Below are 16,934 nucleotides of genomic sequence, written 5' to 3'. Positions count from 1 at the left end.
AAAATAAAATAAAATAAAATAAAATAAAATAAAATACTCCCATAGAGCCTAAGGGACAAATTCTTGACATACACCGGTGACTTCAACATATCACCTAAAAGAAACCTCCCCAGCACCCACACCAGTAAGTCAATCAGAATGAAAGCAATTACCAATGCCGTAACTGAGGCTTCTGGTGACAAGGAATAATTCAAACCCAAAGGTGCAAGCACTGAAAATATACAGGGAGAATTATTTCCCCTCTTTATATGAATTTTTATGGCTTGGCAGTGAGCCCAACCAATTATTACTAAAGCCTATGGGCAAAGGCTCAAAGCCAATGTAAGACACTAGGTGAAGCCTGACTCCTTCCCAATCAGATTAGGATGGCACAATGGGTCTATCACTTCTTGAAACATAGCAAGCCCAATGATCTAGATTCATTTCCAATTCTAAGGAAGCCACAGTAAACCCACATCCAGAAAATTATTTTTATGGGAAGATCTCTCAAATTATAAGGATGTACTCCTCCACATTGTGGGGACTTTTCTTACTGTTCAAAAGGCTCTTGAAAGAAATGACATGTGGCCCACCATGAAGATGCTCACCAGACTCAGATTGTATAGTACAATGATTAGCCACAAAGCCAGCTCTCAGTGCCAGACCCTACATACCACCTCATAGACATTAGCCCACCTCAAAAACTATATAGCAAAACTGACAACTTCAAGGTGAAAAGAACAAACCAAGATGATAGAATGATAGATTATAACATATATCTCTCCGTAATAAAGAAACCCACTAGACAACTATCAATAAGAAAATAAATTATTTATATCATGGGCATTATGTGCAACCCAACAACTTGTAATCAGATTATATACATTGTTTTTTCAAACACAAATAGAATATTGACATAAACTACCCACATTATGTTAACAGAAATTCAGTACATTTGTTAAAATATCAACATTTACAGATTACAACAGCTGAATATAGTAAACTTAAATTAGAAATAACAAAAATTTAAATTAAAAAATGTAAACAGGTATATTTTAAGACAGTACAAAACAGATTTCAGTTTATTTATTTTATTTTATTTCAGAGAGAGAGAGAGGACACAAGTAAGCAAGGGGCAGAAAGAGGAGGCTCACCTGGAACAGAGCTCATGCTCATAAGGGCAGGGTTTGATGTCACCCACAGTGGGGCATGAGCTCACTAGGAGCAGAGCATGAGGTCACCTGGAGCAAGGCTCAAGGTGAGGAGAGGGGCTCCAGCTCAACCAGAGCCGGGCACATGCTCAGCCAAAGCTGGGTTCAAGCTCACGTAGAGCAGGACTAGTGCTCACCAGGAGCAGGGCACAAGCTCAACAAGAATGGGCTTCAAGCTCATCTGAGGCAACACTCATGCCCACTGATGCCACTTTCATTCTCACCAAGAGTGGTACACATGCTCATCTGAGCAGGGCTCTAGCTCAAGTCAAGCAGGGCTCAAGTTCATCTAGGCACAGGACTCAAGCTCACCCTGAGTGAAGTACGAAATAACCAGAAACAGGGTTCAAGGTCACCTGAAACGGGGCATGAAGTCACTCAGAGTGGGAATTGAAGTCACAGGGAGCAGGGCTAGAACTCAACTGGAGCAGGGCTCCAACTCACCTAGAGAGGGGCACAATGTCATCCAGAGCTCAGCACCAGCTCACCCAAAGTGGGGACAAACTGAACTAGAGTGGGGCTTGAGGTCACCAAGAACAGAGGTTGAACGCACCCAGAGCAGGCTTGAGGTCACTTAGAGAGGGGTACCAGCTCAGATGGAATGGGGTTAGAGATCACCTGGAACAGGAACCAAGATCACCCAGAGTTGGTCACATGGGCCCACTCAGGGGGGCTTGAGATCACATAGAACAGGGCATGAGGTCACACAGAGCAGGGCACGAGGTCAGGCAAGTGGGGCTCTAAGTGACCCAGAGGGTGGCTTCTGCTCACCCAGTGCAAAGCTTGTGGTTGCTGGCTCCTTCCTGCTGTCCCGGGCAGCACTCTCCCTCGGTTCAGAGGCCCTCTGAGCACCAGAAGCTTCCAAATGCAGAGCACCCCGCAACCCTCTTGGCAGCTCACCTTCCAGATACGCTTTAGCAAGGAGGCTGCTTTCGGCCTTGGGCAGGGGAGTGGAGGAGAGGCGTCTGGAGGGCATGCCCCTGCACGGCCGCGCCTCAGAAGCGGAAGCGCTGCTCCTGTCCTCCTCAGCCGTGCCTGCCAGAGGCTGTTCAGAGACAGCCGCGTCCTCTGCGGAAGTAGGTCTTCCAGGGGAACTGGAAGTGGCCTTTTTGGGCATTCCTGTCGCGTGCGGGCGTGGTGGGCTCATGGTTGCTGAAGACCTACCCGTGGGGCGTGGATGAACTCTTGGATGGTAAGTTCAGAAAGCTTTCTCCAAACGTTCGGCCTCTTCCTCTAGCTCTTTCACCCTTGCCTTGGTCTTGGCTACAAACTCCAGGTCAGAATCAGGGGAACTACTTCCGGTGCTTGCACTTGGGTCACTTGCAATCCTTGACAGCACCGTGCCTGCCGTCAGCCTTTCCAGTCTGAAAGCATTTTTCAAGAAATCCCCGCTTACATCGTCTTGAGGCACCACTACATTGCCACCCAGTAATCCGCTGATGGACCGATCGAGCAGAGAATTCTTTGGGTTGCGGTACACCTCGTTCTCTAGGGCTATAGGTTACAAAATGACAGTGTGAGAAAGGATGGGAAAAGGTGGAGGATAGAGTTAAAAGAGATCAAGAGCATTACCTTGCAAAAATCAAAGTATTCAGGACAAACTCGCACATTCAACATTTTTGGAAGCTGCAGTCGTGAGTAACATTTATCAAGAGAGTGCATGTACCAGTTATGGCTTCACAGGCCTGCTTTCTTCACACAGAGGGGGGAGGGGGAGGGAGAAGGGGGGGATACAGGATCCTAAGCAGGCTCCAGGCTGAGCTGTTGGCACACAGCCTGACATGGGGCTCGATCCCACAACCACAAGGTCATGACCTGAGCTGAAGTTGCACGCTTAACTGACTGAGCCACCCGGGTGCCCCAAGACAAGAGTTTTACTTCTAAGGTGACACATTTCTATAGCTTTTCCCTACTGTGAGAATTACAACTTCACTGAAGCATCATCATTACGTGTTCACAAGCATCAGAAGCTGCTCGCATTCTCTCTCCCACGTGTGCACCCACACACCCACCCACACACAAGTTAAAGAGGTGTCTAACCCGTCTGGGTTTGTGTCAGTTGCAATTTCAAATCGGCCACCTCTCTCGTTAACCTCTTTACAGAATCTTCGTAATCGAGGATCTGGGCTTTCAGCTGTGCAGAACGTTCAATCTGCCAAGATTTAGAGAAGGAAAAGAAATCAATGTAAAACCAATCACACAGCATACTTCCAAAGGCACAATTCTCTCATTGGGCTGATGTTCTTTGTCGATTTGGCCAATTCTCAGCAGCCAGACACCCATCACCCCCGGGGTCCCGATGAAACAACAACAGAACCCACTAGCAAGTTCCACAGCTCCTTTTTCACTCCTCTCCAACAACAGCTACTCCAGCACAAGAGGCAGACATCAGAAAGAGCATCGATACTGTTGCATCACAGCGGGGGAATCAGGTACTTTTACCAGGGAGCACCAACAGGGATTGGAAAACTGCGTGTTTAGGGGGGTTTACTTTCCTCTCGGTTTTATTACTATGGGGAACCTAAGGTCACACAACAGCTTGACAGTTTTCTCCAAGGACAAAGAACACTGGGGGAGTAATCAGCAGACTGGGGACTCATTTCTGATGCCACCGGCTGACTGGTGCCGGTGTGGCACACACCGAGTCCCCAGGCCCACAGAGCGGCCCGCCCAGATGCCTGGGTGAGCCAGGCAGTACTCACTTCACTTTGCAGCTGCTTCTGCAGGGCCTGCCTGTGGGTCTTGAACTCCTTATGCTCACATGCAATAGCGTTGTCTGCTTTCTTTAGTTCTTTCTGAAGAGCCACCAGCTCTGGAGAAGGCTGAGCCAGGCCTATGAAGGTAAAAAAGCCTGCTCGTCACCAGCCTCACGTTTTCTCGTTTCACCTAACAAAAGCAGCTCAAGAGGCTTTACGTTGTTCTTCCCTTTGTACACGATAGTAATTTTATTAAGTAGACTAAGAGCAATCTTGACTCACAAACTTCCCAACTAAAGAATTACTTTAAAAAAAGTTTATTTAAGTTTACTTATTTTGAGAGAGAGGCCGAGCACGCGTACGCACACAAGCACTGAGGGACAGAGAGAGAGGGAGAAAGAGAGAATCCCAAATAGGCTCCGCACTGTCAGTGCAGAGCCCGGCACAGGGCTTCCAACTCATGAACTGCAAGATCATGACCTGAGCCAAAATCAAGAGTTAATCACTTAACCGACTGAGCACCCAGATGCCGCAGAACAAAAGAATTTAATGCACGTGACTGCACACTTTACAGCTCTCCAGGATTGTACTCCCAGTAAAAGAATTCTTTCAAATCCAGAAATTAACATGAAAGCTCACCAATCTGCCCTACTATGCACAGAAGGCACAGGAGGAACCTGTCAGAACCTGCCAACGACTGCCCTGACATCCAGTCCGACCTGGGCATCTGTCAGCAGCACTCAGGGTCCAGGCAGAAAGCAGATGGTGTCCCCAGTTCGGGTCATTGGAAGATCCTTTAATAAAGGGACTCACATCGGGTAGCCACAAAGGATGGTGTAGTTCCCTGGACTGCCGGGGCCCTGTCCTCACCACTCCTAGGGCCTAGAGGGTCAGGAGGGGAGGAATTCCCAGACCTGGAGAGCGCGAGCAGGTACAGAGCCCTGAGAATCCAAGGCCTGGGCTCCTGCCTGGGCGGGCCCTGGGCTACTTCACAGGAGGAGATGCAGAAGGGATCACAGCCACCTCGACCTCACTCTTTTCTCTCCCTCCAAGCACGGGAGTGTGTCCCCACTGGCCAAACCCAACCAGCATTGAGAGGGAAGGAGAGCCAAGGGCCACCCAAAGAGGCATATTTATACAGTTGAAAACTTGTTAGTGATGCAATTTTGCGGCAGCGAGTGAAAAGAATGTACCTTCAATCCATGAAATTTTAGAAAATCTTCTCAATTGAAGCGTCCCTTACAGGACAGAGAAGTTTTGGAATACTCAGCCAGTATTAATCACAAAGGCATGCCATCCAGACAAAACAAGACTTACGGTTTAGAAGGCGCAAGTTCTCATTTCTGGTCTCTCCCAGCTCTTGTTTAAGTAATTTATTTTGCGCCTGAAGCTCCTGTTTTCCTTGTTTCAGTAGCGAATAGTCACTCATTTCTTTCACCTTTTCATTCAGCAGGTGGTTTTGTTTGCTTATTGCCAAAGACTGGGTTCTGACCGACTCTAACTCAAGCTGGAATCGAAACAGAAACACCTGTATGTGAATGGTGACTTCACACTTCTAAGTAAAAATTGCCAGGCTGCCTGAACACTGAGTGCCACAATTTAATGAAGGTCATCTGACCAAAGTCTGTTTCTCTGCAACAAGACCCGAACTCCAACAACTCTTTTGCCCGAGAGCTGGGGCAGGAGGAAGCTCATCCAACTGCACCTGTGGAAGACCTGGTCCTACCAAGCACTAGCTTGGGGAGTCTGAAGATCCCCATTTTCCAGATGAAACTAAGGGCCCAAAAAGGCAACCCCAGATTGCAACAATACATTTCTTAAATACAAAAGGGTGATATTTCACTAATACACTGTGGTGCTTTCCTCTTCTTAGTACAAATATAGCTCAAGTGTGAGAAGCCTACAGAATTCTCTAGTAAGTAACTCCTTACAAAATATGTTCTGTATGTAAAATGCTACAAAAATATGTTCTGTGCATAAAATTTAAGTACCTCAAGCTCCGGCTCTGTCCTTCAGATAGCACACAAGTTTTTGTAATGTTTGTTTGCTTTTTTATTTAAGAGAGAGGCAGAGAGAGGGAGACACAGAATCCAAATCAGGCTCCAGGCTCCAAGCTGTCTGCACAGAGTCTGGCACAGGACTTGAACCCACAAACTGTGAGATCATGACCTGAGCCTAAGTTGGACACTTAAACAACTGAGCCAGCCAGGTGTCCCGTAAACACACAACTTAATACAAGTCAAGTAACAATGGCATTTGAAAAGTGCATCTCATCAGGTTTTAAACTGGGAGATCCTGACATCCTGACAGGAATTTTTTCTGCCCTTGATGGCAAGGGAGAAGAGGCTGAGGTAGAAACTAGTGCGTACAAGCCGCATACGACATGCAAAACTTGGCTCCCCCAACTCCCTCCACAACCATGCATGGCGGGAACATCCCAGAGTTTACACATGAGGAGTCTGAGGTCACAGTGCTTGCCCAAAGGCACACAAGCAGAAAGAGAGAGACACAGGATTCAGGCAGGGATTAGGCCCCAAAAGACATCTTCTTCCTATGTTTCCCCAGGAGACTAAGATGGAAACAAAGAACTAGCAAATGAACTGAAGTGCAGCCATCACCTTGAGTCACACGGTAACAAGACCCAACACATCAAGAGGGTAACTTAAGATAAATCACACAGGATTGAAGCTCAAGTTTCATATATTGTCTAATGTCTAAATCAAAAGAAAAGACTTCACAATTACCTCAAGCTCTTTGACACGATTTATACAATGACTGAGTTCTTCCTTTTTTGAATCAATAGCCATCAGCTCCTCTTGCAAACGTATAGCTTTTTCTGAAAGAAAGAGCCAACCAATTAACATCATCAGGTTTTCCTAGTGAATACACAAGTCATTTAATAATTTGTGGCCAGTATGTCAGACCTATGACCATTATTTCATTATCTGAATAGCAGATGTCAAGGTCAAAACAAATCAGCAGGAAGTAGGAAATAAGCTGCGTTACTCAACAGGTAACAGGAAGTTAGTGTAACTGTCAGATATGTAGCAAGCCTCGTCCTGCTGCAGAGAAGTCACCACTTATACCATCGGCTCTGAGCACAGGGCCCACATGCCGACAGGTCGGAATTTCTTTAAAGACAGATTTGTCCATTGTGATTTTGTACTTACTATTTTGTCATTTTCACTTCATCTAACAAGGTCTATGAAGATGTATCATCAAAACCCTAATGTGCCAAATAGGTGATGGCACGGATACCTAAGTATCAGCCTCCACAAATTAGCTGTGGAGGAGCAGACATATACTGGGTGACCTGGCCTGTCAGCATCATGTGCCTAGCCCTGGTTCACTCCCAAGAGTCCACTTGAAATTGTCACTAAAAGTTCTTCTTCTTGTCATCAACAAAGTCCTAGAAATATATTAAGATGTCAAGTATCTCAAAGACTGAAAAATTATTCAACTTTCCTACTCCCAAGCTGATGTATACAACAGTTTAAGAGATTATATGTTAAGTAGGGGTGCCTGGGCCACTAAGTTGGTTAAGCATCTGACTCTTGGTTTCAGGTCTGGCCATGATCTCACAGTTCTGTGAGTTCAATCCCCACACTTGCTCAGCACTGATGGGGCAGAGCTTATTTGGGATTTTCTCTGACCATCTCTCTCTCAAAATAAAAAAAAATTAAAAAAAAAAGATTATATGTCAAGTGAAAATATCATGAAGCATAAAAATACATCAGAAGTAAAAGAAGTAAGAAACTGCATCACAGCGACACAGAAGTTAAAATTTTCCTGAAGTAAAAACTGAAGTGTCTTATGGTTAAGAGTAGTATTTACCAGATAGCAAGAAGTCACTGGCACCTTGTTGATAATCACATCTATCAAAATACACAGAAATAAAGTTGGATAAAACCCTGCTGATAAATCACTAACGTTAGCGAATATACAAATGATTACACATAAAGGTTCACAAAAATGTAGTAAAAAACAGTATTTTTTTATTTTGTAAAATTAACAAAAACCATGTCCTTTTTGCAGTAACACGAAGTGTAAGCAATGGCTTCTTTAGAATACAGAATAGACACTAGGAAGTTAATAGCCTATGTTAGCGTGGAAAAATACAGCTTGCCCCCAGAGTCACCTTTATTCTTCCTTTCATCTTCTATCAGCCTGTTAGTTCTAGCAATATAGTCGTCCTTGAGTTCAAGTTGATATCTGCAAGTCAGAAAAACTAAAATGAGGGGCGCCTGGGTGGCTTAGTGGGTTAAGCGTCCAACTTCAGCTCGGGTCATGATCTCATGATTTGTGAGTTCAAGCCCTCCATTGGGCTCTGTGCTGACAGCTCAGAGCCTGAAGCCTGCTTTGGAATGTGTGTCTCCCTCTCACTCTGCTCCTCCCCTACTCACACTCTGACTCTCTCTCTCTCCCAAAAATAAACATTAAAAAAAAAAGAAAAACTAAAATGAGCTTGTCACTCTCCTGGATGGACTACTATCAATACCCGAGCTTATCTACAGGACCGGGGCACCAAAGGGCACTGAGAGTGACCACGTGCAAACCTCAGGCTCTCTCAAGATGAGAGCCAGGGATCTGAACTCTGAACGTGAAAGGTCCAGAGAACTCTGCTGTGACCCTGTAAATTCAATTCTCAAATGCAATCACACAAAATGAAGGGTCCTGTTCTTGTGAGGGAACCAAGGACAATTACTTCCCTGTTGGTCTCAACCGACACAAGGAACTAAATGAAGTTAAATTTCCAGTGTGCATGACAGACTCTAAATCCCAAATGACAACTGAGTCAGTTGGTTATTCACCTCTCCAGTCCTGCAATTCACCTGTCCTGTCTCCCCTCCCTAACAGAAGAACTTCTGCCCTTAGGGGCTGAGTACAGTCCTGAGAGACAACGGCCAACAGCATTAGCACTGAATTAGAGACACCCAAAGGCTCATCTTACAAGCTTAAGCCACCTCCACCAGCTGTTACCAGCTGACTTTCTGGTTCAGAGGTCAGAGAAAGCAGAGAGAGGCACTTGCGTGATATCCTCCCAATTTGAACACTTGCTGAAGCCATGAGTATGCCCAAGGCCAAATGATACCCAACAATTCACTGTATCCATTGCTACACCAAGTTCACATATACAGTTTTCATTTATTTCCCACCATGTAATGACTAGAGCTACTTCAGTGTTCACTACTATGTTAGAGGAGTGGACATAAAACCCATCATTTCAAAACTGATACAATGAAAATGGTGCTACTTTTTAACAGAATTTTTTTAAACAATAACCTCCAGGGGTGGCTCAGTTGATTGAGCATCCAACTTTGGCTCAGGTCATGGTCTCCCAGTTCATGAGTTTGAGCCCTGTGCTGGACTCTGTGCTGACAGCTCAGAGCCTAGAGCCTCCTTTGGATTCTGTGTCTTCCTCCCTCTCTCTCTGCCCCTCCCCTGCTTGTGCTCTCTCTTTCTCAAAAATAAATAAAAATATTAAAAAAAAAAAAACAAAAAAACAGCCTCCAGAAACCTTTGTGGGTACTATGTAATGGCATATCAATGACAAATTATAAGCAAGGCAATAAAAATGAGGCCAATGACTAAGAAACACCCAGGGAAGCTTAGTTGACTCCTCTCTTCACTACACATGCATTTACTCAATCAATATTAACTGAGCACTTATTATGTGCCAGATGTTATACTGTGCACTAGAAAGTTACCATATGGGCTTAATGTCTTTGCATGAAGAGGTTATTCAGTGGGACACAAATTTCAGGCTACAAGAAAGCCACAGTGATCACATTCTCCTTTCCTATATTGTTTTTTGCTTCACAGAATTAACTGGGGTTTTTTGGGATTCTGATTCTGCAGAAGCCTGAAGAAATACAAGGCACATGTTCACTGACAAACACTATCACCAGTAGAAGACCAATGTATAAATCATTAGCTAGCCCCATCTTAGTGTCAGTATAATAAAAGATAACAGAAAGTGATTTTAGGGGTGCCTGGGTGGTTCAGTTGATTTAAGCATCTGACTTCAGCTCAGGTCATGACCTCACGGGTCATGGGTTCAGGCCCTGCATTGGGCTCTGTGCTGAGAGTTCAGAGCCTAGAGCCTGCTATAGATTCTGTGTCTCCCTCTGTCTGCCCCTCTCCCACTCACACTCTGTCCCTCTCTCCCTTTCTCCCTCTTTCAAAAGTAAATAAATATTTAAAAAAATGAAAATAACTTTAATTTCAATGTTATAGATTCTCATCTGCGCAAACTGAGCAAGTCTTAAAGTCCCCTAAAAATTAAAGCAAACCACATGCCCTCAGGAAGTGTCAGAGAAGCTACAAGTAAGAATGAGGGGTGCCGAGTGGCTCAGTTGGTTGAGCGTCCAGCTTTAGCTCAGATCATGATCTCATGGTTCATGAGTTCGAGCCCTGAGTCAAGCTCTATGCTGACAGCTCAGAACCAGAAGCCTGCTTCAGATTCTGTCTCCTCTTTCTCTGCCCCTCCCCCTGCTTGTGCTGTGTCTCACTCTCTCAAAAATAAACAAACGTTAACATTTTTTTTTTTTTTTAAATGAGCAGAGAATGCTATTCTCTATATGTACCTTTTCAACCTATCTTAAATACTCACGAGAAAGGCTGGACTACCAAATAAAAACACAGATTTTTTTCAACACCCAATTTTGCCATCAACTGTCAGTCCTATTTACTTCATCAGCGTGGTTGTGTTTCCAGCAACTTAATTCAAACACAGGATTTCTTTAACAAGGCCAAGTAATTACTTGAGCAGCTCATTCTTGAGCTTTTGGTCATAGGTCTCCTCAATATTCTGGACATTCAACTCCCGTTTCCTAAGGGCGTCAGTTGCTCTTTTATTTTTTTCTTCTTGTAGCCACTGAGCCCTGCAATTAGCCAAAGAGAAAGAAAGCAGGTAAAACCCCAACATCTGAAGTAACACATTCAGAGGGAAAAAACACCCTGTGTTTTTAGCTCTACAGGGTAAAACCTTCACATGGCTTCCGTGCTGAGAAGTGAACTGAAAGAGCCAGAAGTCCATCTACTTTACGAACTGACTTAGTTCATTAGCTAGTAGATGGCCTTCTATGGCGGCACCTGGCTAAGGGGAGTGTCAACGTGTGGTGACCAAAATGGTTTCTTACTTTTCTACACTTACAGGAGAGAACCCACACTCAAAAAGGGGGGTACAGGGGACAAAGGGTCACAATCAACTGAGGGGTGAAAGGAGGATGCTTTTAGTTACAAAGCCACAAAGCCAACTTTAGTGTACCTTAAGTGTTTGTTTCTTCTAGACTGTTATTTATAACTGTGAGAGTTAACTGGCCTCTAAAAATTAGAGGTGGAAGATTCATTTTGGGCATCCCTTATCTATTGACTGAAGATGCCAAAAACAGAAGGTAGGTCCATCAGAACCTCCAAATCCGAAGAATGGAGTGCTTTTCGTGGGAAGACCCTCAATCACCTACAAAACCAATTCCAGAGCCGGGAATCAGGTTCACAGGCACTTAGACCAAACCACAGGGATGGGAGGGCTCCCAGCCAAGCATAAAGGCTTGGTGTTAGAGCTCCCTCTGCTGCCCCATCTGTACAGCAAAGGACGAGTAAATCCATTCACTTCACTTGATGTGCTTACAAGAGAGAAGCAGGGCAAACAGAGGTTAAAGAAGTGGTTACATAATCATGATTATACAATCCAGAATCTGCCCAAACTTTGTCCCTTTTCTTTTCTCTCACATTAGCAAACTGGCACTTGAGAATTTCCAAAGAGAGTAAGGTAGGAAGAAATCAAATGAACAGAACCTACGTAAATGAAAAACATTAATAAAGACAAAGACAAACCTCTTAAATAAAATAGGGTTCTTGGAATATTTCGAGTTTCAAGACGCCAAATGGGAAAGAAAGCTTAATTCCACCAACTACAGACTGGGGAGCTTGCTCTTAATCCCAGCTGAGATTTGAAGGATATATATGTGAGCACTTAGGGAAAGGAACACACACACCAAGAGAAATGGTCTCACCCAGGGGTGCCTGGGTGGCTCAGCGTGCGGCTAAGCGTCCGACTTTGGCTCAGGTCCTAACCGTGTGGTTCAGGAGTTCAAGCCCCTGGTCAGGCTCTGTGCTGACAGCCAAGAGCCCGGAGCCTGCTTCAGATTCTGTCTCCCTCTCTCTCTGCCCCTCCGCAATTGGTACTAAGAAAACAAACAAACAAACAAACAAACAAACAAAACCCACCACCAGTAGTTTCTTCGCCCAGTAGGAGTTGAGTCGGAGCCACCGTCTTCCCCCTCCCCCGACAGCAGCAGTGCAGGAGAGGGCGGCAGGTCCAGGTATCTGGAATTGTTACTTTGCACACATGCAGCTACTGGATGCGAATGACCGGATGTAAATGAGAAACATGGCATTTGTTCAAGCATTATCAGCTTCTTCAAGTCACGTGTCTGGTCATACTGTAGCCCGATGATGGCGTCTCACTCTGCTTTTCATTCTAATGTGTACCAGTTCATAAGTGAAACCCTAGTCTTTCTCTTCTTTTGTGCCTTTTAAAGCTAGGTGGGATCCCCTTTACAAGTGAACACTCTATTTGGCAGTTAACATCAGACTATTAAGACGCGTATTTAGTTCTTGTGAATCGTCATTCTGAATATCCCAAACAAACACACGTTACTCACAATTCAAAAGCTTCCATTCTTTGTTTCAGCTCTGCTTCTCTGCCTCTTAGCATGTCTATATCTTTGAGGAGAAGTTGTCTCTCAGCATAAATCTCCTTGGTTTCAATCTGTGTACAGAAGCATTAGTTTTCAGCAAGCAAGCTAAAGAAGATACAATAGATCCGAACTAATATAGTGCTTCCTCGATTCCAGAGAACTACAGATACTTAGGGTTACAATTTCACTTTCAAGAGGTTCTGATCAGGGTACTCTTTTTGCCTATTTAGCTACCCAAACATGTATTCCGTCCTTCAATGACTGTTCAGTTCCATTATCATATATTTCTAATATTCCTGCTCTATTTATTCTACCTAATGGACATCTCTCAGACACTTAACATTTGGACAAGTGCATCAGCATGAGGAAAATGACACAAAATGTGCATGTAGCAATAAAACTTCCAAAGAATAGATTTCTCTTGGTTCTGTCGTCTGAAAGTTTCAGTTCATAGGTTATTCTGATTCAGGGTTAACAAGCTGAATGAACAGGCCACACTTCCATTTGTGTGTTCACTGAGCAAGGCTTCATGGAGTACCTGGCATGTGTCTAACAGCACACTCAGAGCTAGAGGAAGACGAACAGATAGAGTTCCAATCTTTCCAAAATTCAGTTTAGTCAGGGAAAGAGAGAGAGAGATTATCACACTAGGATGTGATGACTTTTATAACTAAAATACTTCAGGACTGTGGCAGGAACAGCATCTGAGTGAGTCAGGGAAGGCATTACAAGGAAGTGACACAGAAGCTGGATTTTGAAGGCCAAGAGGGTTTCATCAGGGGCACAAGAAGGGCATTGCAAGTGGTGGAATAAAGCCAGGATGCTTGGCATGAGGATGGCCATCTTGTCCAGAGCCTTCAGAGAATCAGCAAACTCAATGAATATTCTGGTCTGGTAACTGATCTGAACTAGTCAGTCACCCATCTTGAGCATGCGGTTGTTAATGTAAACATCATCCAGTCATCTCAAAGACAGTGGTTCCAACATCGATTTTTCTAAGAGCCCCATCAACAGAAATCATACACAAAATCGTATCACATGACTGGGTCTTTCTGAGAAGCCATAAGCAAGGATGGGTGCTGGGAGGGAGTCCTTCAACTTTTGAGGTCTCCACATAGCAGTGGTTCCAGCTGGACACAGGAAACTGTGTCCCAAATCCAGGCTGGTCTAAGACAGCTGCTTGGGAAAGGAAACAGTTTTTCCTGAAAGAGTGGACCCCATCCCTCCTACCACTCCTTGCCCTTTCCACCTCCTGTCCAGTCACTTTCCGGGAAAGATCAAATGACCATTACACAATCCTAGACTCTGATACTCCAGGGACCCTCAACCCCAAGGGCAGCATGCTGCACTTTGTTTCTAGTCTCCACACAACATCTCAACCTGCAGCCCTGTCCTCTGGGCCCACGCTTACTTTTCTGTCAGTGTCCTGACATCTCATCCTGGATGCCTCGGAGACTGGACACAGCCCTGTCTCCCTCCACCCTAGGTTAGTAGTCACCCACCGTCCCCCCTGGCCCCTTTCACTATCCCACCAAACCCCAATGTCCTCAATCCAATAGGCTGCACTTCTCAAGCCAAATAAACTCAGCTCTGTCGGGTCCACTCCCCAAGCGCCTCCTCCCTCGCTAATCTTACAGACTCTACCACACCAACTGCCTACAAGCAGTTGGTTCAGTCCACTACAGCTGCAGGCTGCCCGTGTCACAGCCAGGTCCTCCACACAGCTCTGCCACTCTGGCCTGCTTCAGAGGGCTGCTAGGCCCCCAACCCCACGCAGCCATTCCACACTGATCCTCTCCTCAAGGCTGCCCCCCAGCCCTCCGATCTGCCCGAGAGGAGAGAGCATGTTCAGCGGGGAGTTTTGTCCACTCCCAACATGGAAGCTACCACCCGCAGTCCCTTCCTCTCAGCACTCTCAGGGGAGGAAGTCTCCATAACCTTTTCAAGGCCAGTCCTACCACTTGTGCTCTTGACCTCCATCCCTCATACACCTGTAGGGCTTGATCTTGGCTAACCAACTGTCACAACCCACTCTAGGGCCTGAAGCCCATCTACAAACAGCCGCAGGAAATAGACACCCGGCAAAGAATTTTAAAATCTTACCTCTTGGTGCTTCTGAATTCTCTCAAGAGACAACTTTTCCCGAGAAATAAGGGCATCAGATTTTGCTTGAGAAGCTCTCTCCAATTCATTCCGGAACTCAGCCAATTCCCTCTCAGACTTTCTTTTCTCTTCCATTTTAATTTTTGCTATTTCAGTATCTTTAAAATACTTTAACTGCCAATCAATCACGAATTATTGTAAATACCGAAACTATACTAAGAAAATAACTTCTCTCTTCATGGTTAGGTTTAACACTAATGCTCTAAGTAAATATACTTAGTTTAACTGATCTTTAGTTTCATCTCATTCACTATACCTGTAGGATTCACTCAAAAGACATAAAAAATGACATCGGGTGGAAAGAAAAATCATGTGTAACAGTATATCACATTTGTTAATAAAAATTCTCTATTTTTCCCCCCATACCCAAGATGAAGACACCATAGGACACCTGGGTGGCTCAGTTGGTGAAACATCTTGACTTTTTGATTTCGGCTCAGTTCATGATCTCATGGTTCAGTTCATGATCTCATGGTTCATGAGTTCAAACCCCAAGTCAGGCTCTGTGCTGACAGTGTGGAGCTTGCTTAGGATTCTCTCTTGCCCTCTCTCTGCCCCCTCCCCTGCTTACACTCACTCGCAAAATAAGCTTAAAAAAATTTAAAAAAAGACCTTCAAGACAAGCACAGCAACAAGATACAGCTCACCTTTTGACACATTTCTGCCCGAAGTTGCTGTTCCATTTCTCTCTTATATTCATTTAACTTTACTTCTAAGGATTCTAACTTTGGATGCTGAGGGTAAGCACCTGCAAACTGATCGTCAATAAGCTGAAGCTTCTCCACTGTTAAAACAACATAGGAAATTAGCATAGAGAACTGCAGTCAGTTGAGCAAGAGGCTAGAGCTCTGTTTAAAAGCAGAGTATACTTAGGGGCAACTGGAGGGATGTCTGCCATTTACTTTGAAACCCCACAAAATTAAGATGGATTAACGGATGAGTCGGATAAGCGATCAGGCAAGGAGGACACAAATTTACCAGGTAAGTCTAGGTATACAAGTGTTCACTGTACAACCGTTTCCACCATTCCTTACATCGGAAATTCTCACCATCCAATGTCAGGGGGAAAGAAAGCCAAGAGTGCAACTTAAGTCAGAAAACACTGGCATCTCTTCCCAGACCCTAAATGCCAAGGCAGAGAGTGCTTTTATTGGACTGTGGTTAAAGTCGACTGACATATTCAAAACACGGACCTTAAAATAAATCAAAGATCACGTATTTTGACTCCTCTGCTTTGCAGAGAAGGAAGCAGATGCCTGTGCAGTTTAAGTGAGTCCCATAGGGCTAAGCAACTGTGTAAGGGCAGGACTGGGGCTGCAAGCTCGTCTGTTGCTGGGCTGTCATTCTAGTGCTCTCTCCAGTAGACCCACAGCCCCCACAACAGCTGCGGGCCAGCATCAACCGACCGCAAACCCGGACTTGCAGGATGAGCTCAATCGTGGAGAACACCACCCGCCAAAAAGGATGCACCAGACAAGGCGGCTGACACAAGTAGTTTAAAATGATTGGCAGCGTCCATCTTTTTAGAGAACTTTCAACAGGTTTTCCATTTACTCTTCTGGGTTTTCCAAATGCTTTACAATTGTGCCGTCCAATACAGGACTCTCTAGCCACATGTGGCCACGGGGTACATGAAATGGGACCAGTTCGAATTGAGAGGTGTTCTAAGTGTAAACACCAGATTTCAAAGATGGAGTATGGAAATTTTATATAAAATAATACCATTAACGTTTTTTGTATCAATTATATGTTGGAATATTTTGGACATACTGGGTTAAATAAAATATATTAAAATAAATTCACCTGTTCCCCCCTGCCCCCACTATGGCTACTAGAAAATTAACCGTTACATATGTGGCTATTATTGGACAGAACCACTCTAGAATAAGCATGTACCATGTTCCCAATGGAATAAAACGTAGCCCAAAAATAAAGACCTAGTCATACAGTTTAGCTTTTACAAATTATAGACTTCTCTTCTTACATGTTAAAAGTACTCCAGAGGGGACAAGAAGACTCAGGAGGGGCCAAGAAACTGATTAATCACATAATTTTAGACAATTTGGACTCTAGGGGTGCCTGGGTGGCTCAGCTGGTTAAACAGCTGACTTCAGCTCAGGTCATGATCTCCTGGTTTGTAGGTTTGACCCCCAGGTCAGGCTCTGTGGGCTCTGTGGACA

At 44.7% G+C, this 16,934-nt stretch overlaps 1 protein-coding gene across 1 annotated transcript in view; it reads right to left on the bottom strand.

Moving 5' to 3' along the window:
* Positions 1-447: 447 nt before the first annotated feature.
* The window catches only part of OFD1 (OFD1 centriole and centriolar satellite protein), a 33,154-nt gene continuing 16,667 nt past the window's right edge, over positions 448-16,934 (bottom strand). Inside the window, 10 exon segments of the mRNA XM_042926578.1 lie at positions 448-2,684; positions 3,231-3,342; positions 3,893-4,023; positions 5,204-5,393; positions 6,631-6,722; positions 8,025-8,098; positions 10,651-10,770; positions 12,556-12,662; positions 14,695-14,868; positions 15,402-15,538. Of these exon segments, the coding sequence (XP_042782512.1) occupies positions 1,915-2,684; positions 3,231-3,342; positions 3,893-4,023; positions 5,204-5,393; positions 6,631-6,722; positions 8,025-8,098; positions 10,651-10,770; positions 12,556-12,662; positions 14,695-14,868; positions 15,402-15,538 (1,907 nt within the window). The 3' untranslated portion in view covers positions 448-1,914.

This window comes from Panthera leo, chromosome Y, assembly GCF_018350215.1.
Source record: "Panthera leo isolate Ple1 chromosome Y, P.leo_Ple1_pat1.1, whole genome shotgun sequence".
NCBI classification, from domain to species: Eukaryota; Metazoa; Chordata; class Mammalia; order Carnivora; family Felidae; genus Panthera; species Panthera leo.
Note: the sequence above shows the minus strand (reverse complement) of the source record. Positions and strands in the feature narration are given on the sequence as shown.